This window comes from Anser anser (assembly GCF_964211835.1).
Source record: "Anser anser genome assembly, chromosome: 10".
Classification (NCBI taxonomy): domain Eukaryota; kingdom Metazoa; phylum Chordata; class Aves; order Anseriformes; family Anatidae; genus Anser; species Anser anser.
Window position 1 is genome coordinate 6,722,027 of NC_139730.1, and position 14,713 is coordinate 6,736,739.

General features: G+C 52.5%; 1 protein-coding gene across 1 annotated transcript in view; it reads right to left on the reverse strand.

The window, feature by feature from the left end:
- Window positions 1–14,259, reverse strand: part of ST8SIA2 (ST8 alpha-N-acetyl-neuraminide alpha-2,8-sialyltransferase 2) — a 28,721-nt gene extending 14,462 nt beyond the window's left edge. Inside the window, exons 1-2 of the mRNA XM_083849904.1 lie at window positions 14,053–14,259; window positions 371–433 (exon numbers count right to left, since the gene is read on the reverse strand). Coding sequence (XP_083706030.1) covers window positions 371–433; window positions 14,053–14,153 — 164 coding nt within the window. The 5' untranslated portion in view covers window positions 14,154–14,259. The remainder of the gene's footprint in view (window positions 1–370; window positions 434–14,052) is intronic.
- Between the last annotated feature and the right edge of the window lie 454 nt (window positions 14,260–14,713).

The window sequence follows — 14,713 nt, forward strand, 5'->3', positions numbered from 1 at the left end:
GCGACGTTACTGAACTGCATTACGATAAAACCGAATGGGGTTCTGATGTCAAAGCAAGCTCGCTCTCTCCTAATAGCACACAGTAAACCACGAAAATGGCAACTCTATCACTGACTTATTTTCACAATAAGTAACTCTCTCTTTCTCATTCTCTCAATCACCGCAACTTGCAGATCCTTGGTTATTTGCAAATGATTATTGCACTGAGATGGGGAAGGAGGGAGAGAAACGATTAAGAAAATGCAAAGCAGAAGTGAAAAGAAACAGATACATTTGCTAAATAAGACCAGCACTATCCAGTGAAGAGGAGAAGCAGATTAATAGCTGCCTTACAGCAAAAACAAATGAACACAAAATCTAATTTACAAACCTATTAGATTTGCTATGTAAGCTGTTCACAGCTGATCTGATTGTACCTCTGCCTCCAGAACTCCTGCAAGACAAAGGAAATGCATTATTTATAAACCCGGCTCCTCTTTGCCAAGCATTGTTCAACAGTCAAGAGATCCTGCTCCGAAGGGCTCTGAACTGAGCCACCGCTCGCATCTCACCCCATCCAGAACGGAGATGTCCTGATGCCTGTGAAGGGCTTTTCACGTCCATCGTCGCTGCTGCCCTACTGCGACCGTAAAACCATTACAGCAAAAAGCTCCTAACCAACCCAATTAATAATACCTGCGCTCTCTAACCAGCCATCAAAGACATCTGGTCTCTGTTGTCAAAGCAGCGTGCAGCCTACAGGTTGCGTTAAATACATCTCAACTTCTTTTTTTTTTTTTTTTTTTTTTAACGCATCAGGTGGGAGCTGTGCCTAGAGAAGGTCTCCTCCAACTCCAGGTTGACAAAGGACATCCCCCTGTCCTTCTCCAGGGGATTGATGGAATGACCTGGCCAGGATTCATGCCTTTGGCTTCATCCTGGGATTAAATTGAGACCACCCAACGTCTCCATTTATCCCAAACGAGCCACCAGCCTCCTGGGTGACTTGCAGAGACCTTGTCCTCACCGCGTGCCTTCTCCCAGCTTCCAGTGACCCAAGAGAGACCCAGGGCCCCGTTCCAACCCGCTCCGGTCCCACGGGTGCCCTGAAGCCCCTGGTCTCCACCCTCGGTGTGACCTGGCTGAAGCTACGAGACCAACTCAGCACAGTTGCTCGCAAGCTGGAGCTGGGACCCGAAGGGCCAGCCTTGTCACTGCCACGACCTGGCAGCCCCGCACGAGGACGGGCACCAGACCTGCCTGAGCAGGACCTGTGGGAACAGAGTGCCCACGTTTCCAGCACCAGGCGCTGGACTGATGCTATAATTTAAAATAGGTGGGACCGAGCCCCTTCAGAACCCAATGTCACTCGTATGGCCCATAAATCCTCGGTTAAACAAATCCCAGTACTGTTCTGCATTTAGCTGTCTGCAGAGCCCCTTCTTGCTTTAGCTTGCTATTTTCAAGCAGGCCACAAAGAATCTGTCCCCTGCTTTCTGGTGACACTCAGTGGCAGACGCGTTTTAGCTGCCACGTCCTCATTGCTCCGTTTTATTGTTTCCATTGTACAGTTAACTACATGAACACGCTCATAAAGAGAACCAAATTCTTCTCCAGCAGAAATATTATTACCTGGAAACATATACCTTAATGAAAATGTATCTCAGGAGCAGGTATTTCTAGCAGTCCTGAAAAGATCCCAAATGTATTAGACACAAATGAAATAGTGAGCATGACCATTTGGTAGCATTAAAAAGATTTTCAGGCTTGTGGGATGTGATGTAAACCCCTTAGTTAGGCTGAGAGCAATCCTCAGCATCGCATAATATAAAACCCTTGGAAATGCTGTGATGTTTGTCCCTTCCCTCCCTCCCGCAGGAGCCCATCTACGACCAAGCCATTGCGATTCTTCTTCCAACACTCTCCTTTTTCCTTTGACTAACATGAGAGCTAGCGAGCTGTTTCTTTTTTTTTTTTTTTTTTTTTTTTTTTGGTGCATCAAGGGAACAGCAGGACTGGCTTATTCCTAGAGCCTACTGGCATTTAACAAGCCTCTGCTTTAATGGGGTTCACTGCGGGTTGTGGGAGCAGGCTGGATTAGCGTGCAAACCACGCATCTTTCAGAGACGTCTCCTCTGAAGGAGCCTTCCAAATGGGATTCACACTCCTTCACACTTGCTGTAAGAGAGATAGGGACTGGATTAAGGGCTTAGAAAAAAGAAATGTTGCTCTCTGAATAAGTGCTGGTTCACAATCTCTGTGAAAGGGGGGGAAAAATCACAGAAATCTGGAAGTGGAGAAGACCTCTTAGCTCCCACCTCATTCATGTTTTGTGGCTACAGCAGGACTGATCCAAAGCATCACAACACGTTATTCAAATGCATTTATCCAAGCTAAGCTTTACATGCCCCCAGTGACAGCTCTGTGCATGTTTTCTCCTGAAATCCAGGCAGGTGCTCGGGCAGGCAATGTTGGATGTGAGGAAGAAGACCTGGGAGCCCATCTCCCAGCTCGCTGTGTGTGGAGGCAGCAGGGATAGAGGTCAGCTCTTCATTTTACCTCCACTGTGAAAAGCAAGAGTTTTCAAAACATTGCAGTGCAAACAGAGCACAAAGTGTTCAGTGCAAACAGCACAAAGCGTTCTTGTGGCTGCCCTGTCCAGACACCCGAGATGGCAAGGAAATGCTGCCTTCCTCCCTGGATGGGTATTTATATGATCTGTACCCTATTATGGCATGGAACTGCTGTCATATATGAACTTGGAAGGGACAGCTCAGCAGTGGAGGAGTGAGCAGGGCTCTGCTAGCCAGCATCTGGCCCAGAGGCAGCAGGGATGCTCTTGGCAAGCTCCTGAGATTATGGCAGGGATGCTGCTCCCCCCACTGGGCTTGGTTTCTCTCTCCAAGCCACAGAGATCGCCTGAGACTGGGACATGATACTTGGCTGAAGCTCTCCACTTGTCCAGTCAACCCTAAAACATTCCTGTGACTCAAAACCACCGGCCTTTCGACCCTTCCTGTCCTACACTGCAACTTCTGGACACCCTCCCTACAATCTCCCTTTGTACAACCAAAGACAATGAGAGCTGTGATACCATGGGGAAGATTCCCCCATCCAGACGTCTCTCTCAGCCCTCCAGCAGGTACCAGCCAGGCACACCAGTCGCTCAAAATGCCCCCAGTTTAGCCAAGCACCGTATTTTCCAAGGATTGCCGCAGCTACCAATGCAGCCAAGCCACTCTCGTTATACCACCTCTCCAGTCCCACCTGGGAAGAGGAAAACTTTAAGAAATGGAAGGTAGTAATTAAGAGGCACATGTTAAAAAAGCAAACAAACAAACAAACACAATGCTTTTTATTACACCTCACTGACCTGGAGTTTCAAATCTCTTGGCTTCAAAAGGCAAAGAGCAACCTCGATTAAAATTGCACTGATAGGCATTGATTTTGAAAAGCTTTCTAGTGCTACAGCGTGTTCAGATTGAATTGCTTTATTAATCTAGCTGTTATCAGTTTGATTGTATAGCTAGCCCCACAAAGTACCAACCTGCTTCCTAATCCTATTATTTACAAAACGGTCTTCTTTTGACTTTGGCTTGGATGTTTTCCAGCGATAAGTTGCATCTATATGCGATAATGCCTTATTACTGGCTTATGCCATCTTTTCTCATTTTTGCTTCAAGATTTTTCAAGCTGAATTTTGACTAAGATATTATATAGGTCAAAATATTCTGTGCTTAGTTGTAGAGTGACACTGATTCATATATCAGAGGAGAAGAACGAAAAAAAGTCTTATGGTTCAGGTCCAAATTTTCCTGGATGAATAATTCCTGACAAACCAGGTATGCAAAGACTTTTCCATTCACAGTCTATGAATGGGTTGTTTAGGGTTTTCGGTTCCCTTTTCATCATTGTCCACTTCTTCAACGATTCTCTTAATTGTTGCTCAGTGCAGTTTGGTCTTGCTTCCAGCAATTTCAATAGATGGAATCAAAGCTGCTCTGACTGAACAAGTAGGTCACACAGCCTCTTTGGGTGACTGGGTCTCTAAAAGCAGGCTTCACGCACCCCTGTTCGCAGGCTTACAAATCTGAAAATGTGTTTTCCACGGATATTTTACAAAGCCCACCTCATGTTCCTACTTCTCCCCAGAGCAGAAGACACATGGGAAGCAGGCACAACAAGCATGGATGGTCCAAAATACGTGAGCTACACAATTCGGCCACATCCAAGCACCCAGTCAGCTGCATTTGCATTTCTGGTAGAGCAAAAACTGCCAGAGCCTTCCTGACCTTGGGTGAGACGGGTTGCCCCAGCTCCCCTCTCCTCCCTCCTCCACGTAAAACAGCGGTAGTAACAGCTCCATAACCCGTAGCGGGATTGTTAAACAAAATTTATTCCCCCGAATTCCTCAGAAAGACAGCTCAGAGTGCCACAGTTTTATCTGAGGAGTGCAAATGAGTAGCACCTACTGAGTGAGTTTTCACAGCCCTCTTTTGCATTAGGTGCATTTTGTGATCCTCGCTTTAAGGCTGGGACGGTGACAGGGAAGTGGCTCGGCCTGTGCCACCGGAGGTGACGGGCCCACAGCCCAGGACAGGAGCAGATGCCTCCTGCCCTTCACTGAGCACGGCTCGATAGCTGAGGGGAAGCACATGTAACACAGAAGGCCACAGGAACTGATCACACGCGTGATGCCAGGCCTGGGCAATGCCAGCAGGGCGCTGACAGACCCCCCTGCAGGCCAGGCCGACCTGCTCACTGCCACCAGAAAGCCTGGGGAAAGGGATACGCTGCCCCGTTGCTGGAAATGAACCACAAACACTTAGACAACCTCCTTCCTCCAAAACCTGACACACTTTAGCTCTGCTGATGCTTGCAATGATAGATAATCCAACGTGCATGCGCATATGGGCCAGACCTGGTGGTGTCAGGGACTGGCTGGCACCCACACACCGCCATGTTAGAGACAGGCTCGTGTCCTCCGGCTGCCCCATGAAGTGACCGAATTTGTTCTGCTGACCAAGAGAAATGCAGTCACCAAGCTAAGCCCTGTGCTCCCTGAGTCCTCAGGGAAGGGGCCTTCAGGGTCAGGATTCACTCAGGCCGGTGCTGCAAAACTGGGACGAGGACACAGGCTTCAACCCTCCCTCCTCTTCCCTGAAGTTTGGGGTTTGTGTTGAGACCGGCAGAAGGCTGAATTCATCAGCAAGTCCCCTTGGGGGCTTCTGGCTGGATGCTCAGCTGATTTCTGAGGGGAGCATGTCAAAGCCCATCCACACCCATGAGCTGCTCTTGTTATCGCAGACGAGACAAAACATGCAGAGGGAATGCTCTATTCAGAGGGAGTCAGGCCCACACCTTCGGCCAACTGCCAAATGAGAAACTAAAGCCAAAATTGGGTGAGAAGTGATGGCATCAGACCCCATTTCTGACCCTGGATATGGGATGCTGGCACACAACGCCGCCTGCCTACCCTAGTTTTCACCTTGCACCAGAAAACCAGCTGCCAGGCTCATTTCTCACTCACCTCCCCATATCACATTTTGTATCATATCAGGAGGAGCCAGGACATTTGAGATTTGCCCATCATTCCCGGTGACATTTCATCAGTTGCTTTTGAGGTTTTCATGCCAGGGTGTGAAGGAGACTGCGATTAAGAGGAGTGGTGGCCGTTGGGCAGCCCTGCCAGCATGCACTCTCCTGGCGAGCAAGGTTCCTCTCTAGGGATTAATTTGGAGGAAATTTCTAAAGCATTTGTCTGCTAGGATGAAAGAGCCTGCAATATATCTTGATGAGACATTTGAAATCTCACTTCGATGTGTTTAAAATCTCACTTGTTCATATTGTCACAGCTTGGCAGCCAGGGTGTCAAAAACTTCCTAAATATCAGGTGCTATTTTTGCAGCTCCAAGTTCCACTCTTTCTATCGAGTCATACGACAACGTTTCAGAGATCGTGCCTGTACCAGAGGATTCAGGAACATCACCTTGCCTCACTGGTTGGGGAGCAAGGTTGGGAGGCTCGGTGACAAAGTGCCAGCCGACAGCCTTGCTGCCACTCATAGCATTTGCTATCACCCTTCTTGAGTAAAAGGGGGTCTGTCAGTCTCGTACAAACCAGCCTCTCTAATTTAGCTGCTTCCTTCCGTGCCTCAGGCCCACCTCCATCACTTCACCCACCCCATGGCCCACGAGGGAAGGGGAAGGTTGGAGGCGCTCAGCATTGAAGCAGCCCCGTGTGCCAGGCAGAACCACAACTCCGCATCAGCTCCCGTGGAAATGAGAGCAGGGTTTAGCCCTGAGCTTTCTGCCTGGCTGCAAATCACTGTGTGCAATCATTGCCAGCGTACGGCAAGGGCACAGGAATCGAGACACATGAGTTTGCAAAACAGAGACACCTATTGCTTAATAGGGTTAAGCCAATTAGGCTGAAATGCTTACGTGACAAAACCGGTGCAGAAGCAGCAGGAAAGGCACAGCTCCAAAGGTGAAAGGACAGGAGGCAAACGGAGGGACGTCCGCAGGACGTCACATCACCAGGGTGCTGCTTGGGAATCCCTTGGTGCTGGGGTAACCGGAGCATCACCACTAAATCCCAGTCTGTGTCTGAAGGAGCTGTGAGAGGCAGGAGGATGCTGGCAGCACGCTGACGGTCCCTGCTGCCCCGCAGGGTCTGCGGGTCCAGGGCTCACAGGCTCTTGTCTCTCTCGCACCTGTAGAGTGTCAGGTCTCACATCCGCACACGTTCCTCACAATGTCAGCACGGCTCGACTCCGTTACCCCGTGACACTCCTGTTTTATCGCTGCTCTAAAGACAAAATGCTCACGTGCTCGCAGGGATGAAATGTCACACGCTTCACCTCTCCCCATCCTGCATACCGGCAGACCTTATTCCTTCCTTCAGCTTATTTGGGTATATTAATGAAACAGCCAGCAAAGAAGCAGCCGTTGAACCAGGATAAAAGCATCCAGAGAGGGGCTTGGGACGGGGGTGTGGGTGTTGTCTGTGGATTTCGTTTTCCCCTTCTGGAAGGGAAAAGGTGAAATACCAAGAGTCCAGGGAAGACCTAGCAAAGAGCTGAGAGAGAAAAATGTGTCACTACTTAAAAACCATGTCTACACTGTGTGTTCTTCCCGAGATCATTTTTTCAGCCAACTGAGCAGAGCTATCAGAGAGCAAAAGCAGTAGAGCATCAGTCTTGCAGCAGATCCTGTCTTCCTGAGCATCCTTGTCCTAAAAGGCAGAAATCCCAGTGGCTCTTGTAGCATCGTGGGTGCTACGTACCTTGGGAAATGATTGAGGGTCCCCAGGCTCATTGGGATACTCAGGGTCTCAGGTTTTTCTTTTTCCACTGTCAGCGTGGATGCTGAGGACCTCTCCTGGGCAGTGACATTCTCTTGGTGTGGTTCTTCTGTACGAGCATCCTCAACATGATGTCGGGTACCAGGAGTGCCCAGGTGAAAGCTGCACCCCACGGCCAGCAACCACCTGAGCCATTTGCCCACCATCATAGGCGTTCCCCAGCAAAGGAGCCACCTATGCAAGGACTTATTCCCCCAAGCATGGTGTCCAGATGCCACACATTGAAAAAATGTTGGTTGTTTTAGAGCTCAGCCTCCTCTCCCCTCCTCTGGCTCACAAAGCCATGCTGTGGAGATCCAGGCAGCAGCGGGAAGAAGTTTAATTACCAAGTGAGCAGCTGTTGGGCGACAGTCGAGTGTGCTTCTGAGAAGGTGCAGGGGATGTCTGATGACAACGCTTAACCTTAGCAGGGGAAATACGTCCCCAGCTGTAGCTGCTGGCTGATGTTCCCAAGGATGACGGTGACACCTGGGTCGGAGGCGATGTATGGTGGTGGGACAGCTGCCCCTCGACCGGGGGACTGAGGATGCCTGGAGCCTGCTGTGATGCTGTCTGAGTGAGGAAGGCCACGAGAGCACGGCAAAACCTTGTTGTGACGGTGACAGTACGTGCTTTTAAAAGCAGCCCTGCATACGGAGAGTGCTCGGTGGGCAGGGACAGTATGCTCAGCATGTAGATGGCCAGCCTGGTGGGTTTTTTTGTTTGTTTGTGCTATTCCCGGTGGGTTTCTATGTGCAATGACAAGGACTTTATTTGCAGTAGCAACAAGCAAGAATCCAGTGCTTAATTTTGGAAAGAGCTGACCCCGTGAACAAGCAACCAGCTCGATGAATTGAACACCATGCAAACAAGAGACCTGTGTATGGTCAATAGCAAGACCAGCGATGTCAGCGTGCCAGCAGTGCTGCTGTTGAGGATGCTTCTCCCAAGGCCACCACCACCAAGGCTGCTGCTTAGCCAAGGCAAAGGACTTGTTTAGATTTACAGTGGGAGCACAAAGAAAACAGAGCTGTAAGGATGTTCTTTTTTTTTTTTTTTTTCCCTTGCTATTGAATTGCGATGGGCAGAGCTGCTGACACCAGGCTGCTCTGCCATGGTGTTTGCTGAAGGACACTTCAAAGTCTGCTCCCACGGTAAATTTGCTGGGACAGGGAATTCCCTGGTTTCCAGAGGCAGCTGGGGAAGGGCAGCAGGGAAAAAGCAAAATAATTACTGTCTAATACTGTGGTTTGGGTTTATTTCTTGTTGCTGAAGGTGACCCAGACCCAAGGAAAGTAAAATGATGGAGGCAATTAGAGGAAGCCTGGCTTTGAAACAACTGTTTTTTATAGCAACGGTGCTTGTAGATGTATTTGAGTAGTTCTGCTCTTAGGGATGAAAAACCAAAATACTCATAACTGGGAAGCCCAGGGAAAGGTATAAGAGCTCCTATTAAATGCTTTTCTGGAGGATCTAAAGCACATTTTGCATGCAGGTAGGCAAAGACGAACAGATGTCCAAGCAGAATAACCACGGTTGCTGCAGGCATGTGAGCACAGAATACAAGAGGAAAAAAAAAAAAAAAAAGAAAAGACGAGCCTTTTATCAGTGTCCATTCCCTTCCAGATTTAAATGGTGCATTTGTAGGGTTAGTGATGGGACAAAGAAAGCCCGCCTGGGTGAAAGGGAAACTTGTAGCACTTGTCGGGGTGGCTTTCCTCTCCTTAGCACTCTGGTTGTTGCAGCTAGGACCGGCTGCGTCTCTGGCACTTCCATGCTCAAGGACAGTTGGTTGGAGAAGCAGTCAAAGGGCTGCCGCCTTCAATCCCCTCATGGGCAACCTCAGAAATCCCCTCCTTGGGGTCTTGCAAGCAGCAAACAGGTAGGACTGGACCGAAGTTTTCACCAGCTGTAATGGAAACCCCACAGAGGGACTGGTTATGTTCCTGGTGCTGGATTTTGCTTTGTTCCACCGGACAGCTCAGGGTCCTGCTGGTGTTTCCCATCCTGCTGCTCCAGCCCTGCTGCTGGACTCCTCATCCCTGCATTCCCCTGGAGCTCAGCTTGAGGAAATAAACTAAGATTCATCCCCTTCAACTTGCCCTAGGCAGCAGCACGGAGGTTTTGCATGTCATTTTGTGGCAGCCGCCCCTGCCCTCCTGCCCCTGTGGCTCTGCAGGAGATGGGGCTTTTCTGTGCCGCGGCAGTGCTGACAGGGAGCAAGGGGAGCTCTGCAGCCAACCTGACATGGGCTGCTTGAGTTATCGTCAGAAGTGTGGCAATCAAAGCCTACACCGAATATTTCCTCATTCAAATCAGTGCTCCAACATTGCTTTTATTTTCCAGCCCGATGCGTCACGGGGCTTTTGTTAGAGCCTTGCCATACCCAACGGGTACAAAGGTCTCTCCATGGGCTTGATTTGCATGAACAGTTACTTGGTGTCCGTGGGCTCTGTGCTGCGGAGAGGCATTCCTCCTCCAGACCCACCCAGGTAATTGCTGGTTCCTGCGCACCCGCTGTGTGAGCACACAAAAGCCGGGGTTGGTAGAATATGGCACTTTTTTTTTCAGCAAAACTTTCTGGTGTAGAACAAGTCTTTGACTCCGGGTCAGGCGCAATAAATCACAGCCCAAAGGACTTAAGCAGGATGTTTATAGTCGGTGGACCAGCCTTGACAAGAAGTGTTATGACTGTAGCATGCTACAGGCCACTCAGAGCAAACGCATCAGCCACCGCAGAGGATGCGAAGCCTTTTTGTGGCTCCCCCGAGACTTCGAGAGGCAGGCGTTAGAAAAGGGCGCAAGAGGGAAACGTGGCGATCTGACGACAAGCTTCGGGGCAGGCCAGCGATATTTGATCCTCCAGTTCATCACTTCAAAGAGCAGGATATAATTCCTGTTGCAATCAGGATGGAAAGGCATGTGGTCTGGACCAGCAGAGAAAAAGGTTGACTCATATTAAGTCCAACCCATTATCCAGTGTCAAGTGCTGCCTAAGATGGCTCACGCTAATTCCAGAAGTCACCTGGTGGCAGCGGGTCACCAGCTCCCTCTACAGACAATCAGGACACAGCCGGACCCCTGCAGAACCGCTACAGCAGATGCATAACAAAGAGTCCCTTTAAACCGCCACCAAGGAGCAGAATTTTCCAATAATTATCCCCCTCGCTTTCCCAATAATTATCCCACTCCTTTGTCTTCCTCCGCAGAAGGCAAGAGAGGTCTGGCCCGCTCCTCTGTCCTGGGCTGGATGAAGAAATGGCAGCGATTGCTGTCGCGTTCCCCAAGCCAGCCCCGAATGCCTCTTTTGTTTCCTTTCTGGGGAAACAAAGAGCTGTGCACAGAGCGGTGCGGGGAAAGGCGGGCGCCGACGGGCTGCAGGAAAAGTTCAGCGGCCGGGAAGCGGGTGGCTGCTGGGGACCGACGTGGCCACGCCGCTGGAAACGTCCACATGTCACCGCTGGAAACGTCCACATGTCACCACGGTGGGACAGGAGCAAGGGCGAGCGCATCCACCTCCCCTTTGGCATCCCATCGCCGCCGAGCACCGGCCCCGGGCAGGCGGGCAGCGGGGTGTCCGTGCCGAAATGGGCAAAAGGAAGGGGCTAGCAAGAGCAGCACAGCGCCGGGACCCAGAAACTGCTCATTTTCCATCCTTGCCCCAGCAGTGTCATTTAGCCTCTTTGTTTCAGCTTCTCCCCTCTGCGGGAGGAGGGATAATAGTATCTGGAGGAGCAAAAGATGTTTGCTTCCTAAGGGGTGTCCTTCTTCAGGAAGCTCCGCCAGGCAGAGATGCTCTCGGCTCCAAGCCCCCTTTTTCACCTGTGATGCTGGGAACTTATTGTCTGGGCAAACAGCATGATTTTTTTTTTTTTTTGTCCGTTTGCCAGTAATATTACATTTTTACTTTGTACCTAATGAACATTTTGTTCTCTCTTTCTTCGATTTCCCAGTATTTGTAGGTGAGAGAAGTATGTTCCCCCTGTTCCTACCCGTACGAGGCAGATCCTTCCAAAGACAATCCAAATCACAGGCAGGGGGCAGGGTATGTGTAAAAGTGGGCAAGCTGTTTGCTCCTCACAATAATTAGAGAGTGTTTCGATGCCAAGGAAAAAGAAGAAAAGAGTTGCACCTGTCTGCAGCTCCCAGCCCCTTGGTGCCAGGGGTCCCTGCCCGCCTCTTCCCCCTGCTTCCCGTCTGGGCCATGCCGACCACCGAGGTGGTGCCAGGGGGTCAGGGAGGAGGACACTGAGCTAAACCATCCACCAGCTGGATATTCCCGACCTAGGAGAGAGCTGAACAAAAAGCCAGTAGCTTCCAAACCTGTAGCAGGGTGGAACTGTTCCTTCTGGGCACGCCGAGAGCTCCTAGAAAAGTTTGCAGTTTCTCTACACCACGGCACACGTTTTGTCGTCAGTGTTTGCTGTCACACAGTCCCCTTTACCTACAAGTCCTGATTGAAAAAGACGCCGCTAGCACGTGGCCCCAGAAGCTGAAAAACCTTTACCATCTCCCGGGCTGTCGCAGTCTTTGCAACTTTGCTACCTCTCCCCAGCAATGCCTTTCAGCCAGGTCGCAGCATCGTGTTGGCCATCACGACTGCACACGTGGATGGGGTGCTCCTTGTGCCAGGCTCCCGTGCTAAGAGCCTAGGGTGCACGAAGAACAGAGCTTGTCCCCTTGCTGTGTTTGGGATGAAGGAGCTCAAACATGGGCCGCTTCAGGGATTTGGGACATGCAACGGGGAAAAGATGTGGGTGGGAACGGCGAAAGGAGGAGAAAGGGTCAGTTTGTCCTACTTCGTGGTTACTTCTACATATAGTCTCACCTTTTCTCTGTGTGTTCCTTTGTCCCAGCCAATGTGGTAGCTTATCTATAAAGAAAATAAATTGGTCTGGGACTAATGCACGTGTATCAGAGGGCACAGGATCGTAGGAAGCCTCCTTCAGTCCCCGGGGCAGTGAGCGGGTCTGAGCCAGGGGCACAGGGATCTCCGCTCCTGCCCACGTTACCTCCCGCACTTGCTGAAACGCCGTGTGAAAGAGGCTGCTCGATATTTCTGCAGAACTCATCTGACCCTGTTGCTGTCTCTGCCGCTGAACTGCTTGGCGGTACTTCCTTGGAGAACTACAGCAACAAACTCAGATGCCAGGGCTTGGAGATAAGCAGCCAGCGAACACCCACTTTCCATAAAATGTACAGAAAAGAGAGGAGGGGAACAAACCAACAAAACAAAACCCAAAAACACCTGGAAGTCCCTAATGAACCTGGGTGAAGAGCAGGACAAGTAACTAACAAAACAGAATAGATTTTCAGTAAGGTCACAGCAAGTTCTAGCAGACAGATCCAGCAGATAGGCGAGGTGGGAGAAGAAAGAGCAAAAGCCGGAAAAGAGGATGGGAGGAAAGCAAGGGGATCGGAGCAGCCTGTCCGATGGGGAGGATGCTTCTGAAGCATTTCATTTCCTTTCTTATTATATAGGTAGCGCCAGCTCATAGCGGAGCGATAATCCGCCCAGCCTGGTAACCTACAGCCCGGTGCTGGATGTTTCTGGACAAGGCTACCGACCTTTAAGCACTTCTTGCCCGTGGCACCCAGCACAATCCAACAATGAAACGACGACAAACATCACCGCGTTTCATTTACAGTTTTAGCCAAGCGCTAGGTATTTGTTTTGAGGTACTACAGCAGGAAATTCCACCCGGTCCTGAGCAGAAAGAAGGACCCCGTGCCATTTTGGCACCACAAGTGCACCCCCCGTTCCCACAGTGATGTGACTTGTTTTCCCACGCTGCTGCGGTGAGTTCCTCGGGTTAACGCAAGCCCTCCTCTCCACTCTTCCTCCTCTCACTCCCTCATTTGCCTAGCAGCCTTCGGAGATGGGGTTTACGGGGCGGGTGGGGCATTGCTCCTCTTCCCAGATTTAGGGTTCCTTAGTCCCTGCCATGCAGGATGCCCCAGGTAGGAGTGGTACGCGATCCTAAAGCCTCCGACCCAACAGCCGAACAGCTTGAGCTCTCCCGGTGCTCTCCATCACCCCCCACCCATTCCAAATCTTGTCCCTGCTCCCTCTCTCCCTCCCCACCGACAGGTCCTCGCCCCAGCCCCCTGCAGACCGGCCCCTGCCCACCGCCCCAGGGTGCAGGGTGCCCGCTCCACCACGCCCACCGAGCCCCCCGGGGCTGCAGCTCGCCCCTCCATCCCCAGCCCTCCTGCACCGAACCCCCCCTCAGGGACCAGCCCCACCACCCCACCGCCAGCCGAGCCGCAGCCCCCTCTCTCCAGCCCCTCTCTAACACCCCGAAGCGGGCCGGCACCGCTCCAGCACCGCCACCGGGACCCGCACCCGGCTCAGCACCCCTACACCCGGAGCGGGATGCCGCGCCCCTGGGGGACCGGCACCTGCTCCAGCACCCGACCCGGCCCGGTACCTCCACGTCCCCAACGGGACCGGGACCGGCCCCATCTCCCCGTCCCTCCCCGTCCCGTCCCGTTGTGGGGGGGGGTCCCGGGGGGTCCCTCCCGGGGCTGCCGCCGGCTGCGCGGTGCTGCGCGGGGTGCGGAGCGAGCTCCCTGCCCACTCGGGCGCTCAAGGAGCCGGCAGAGCAGGAGACAAAGAAAACTGTCCGGCCGCTCCCCAAGCCCCGCTCCTCCTCCTCCTCCATCCTCCCTCCATCCTCCTCCTCCTCCTCCTCCATCCTCCGCGCCGCGGAGCGGGGGCTTCCTTACCCGCTGCCCTCCTCCTCGATCTCGGAGATGTCGGCGAAGATGAGGAAGCCGACGAGCAGCGTGAGCAAAGCCAGCGTCCAGCCCCGGCACGGCAGCGGCATGGCTCCGGGGGCCGAGCCGTGCCGTGCCGAGCCGTGCCGTGCCCAGCCGCTCCGCGGGGTGCTGAGCGCGGCTCCGCGTCCCGGCACCGCCGCCACCGCCCCCCGGCGGGGCCGCTCCGCCCCTCGGCGCCCGCCGAGCTCCCGGCCCGCCCCGCCCGGTGCGGGGAGGGGAAGGGAAGGGGAGGGAGGGGAAGGACGGGGCCGAAGGGAGGGGGCTGCCCCCCGGAGCCCCCCGCCGCTAAAGTTGGCCGGGGGGGCTCGGGGAAGCACCCCGCGGGGAGGCACCCCCCCCGTGGGGTCCCCACCGATACCTCGCGGAGCCCCTGGGGGCCGGGGGGGGGTCTGCCCAAAATGGGGTTGGAGGGATGCCGGTGGGCACGTCTGTTCCTAAAGAGGGGCTTTTGGGGTCGCAAAGCACTGTGCGTATAGAGGTGCTCGGTAACGAATCGCACCTACCCCTCTCACTATGTGGTAGCAATAATTCTTTGTGTACCGTAAATGCATAAGCACACCGGCCCTGCCGTGACTCCCAAAATCGGACAGGAGTTTGAACGGGCAGG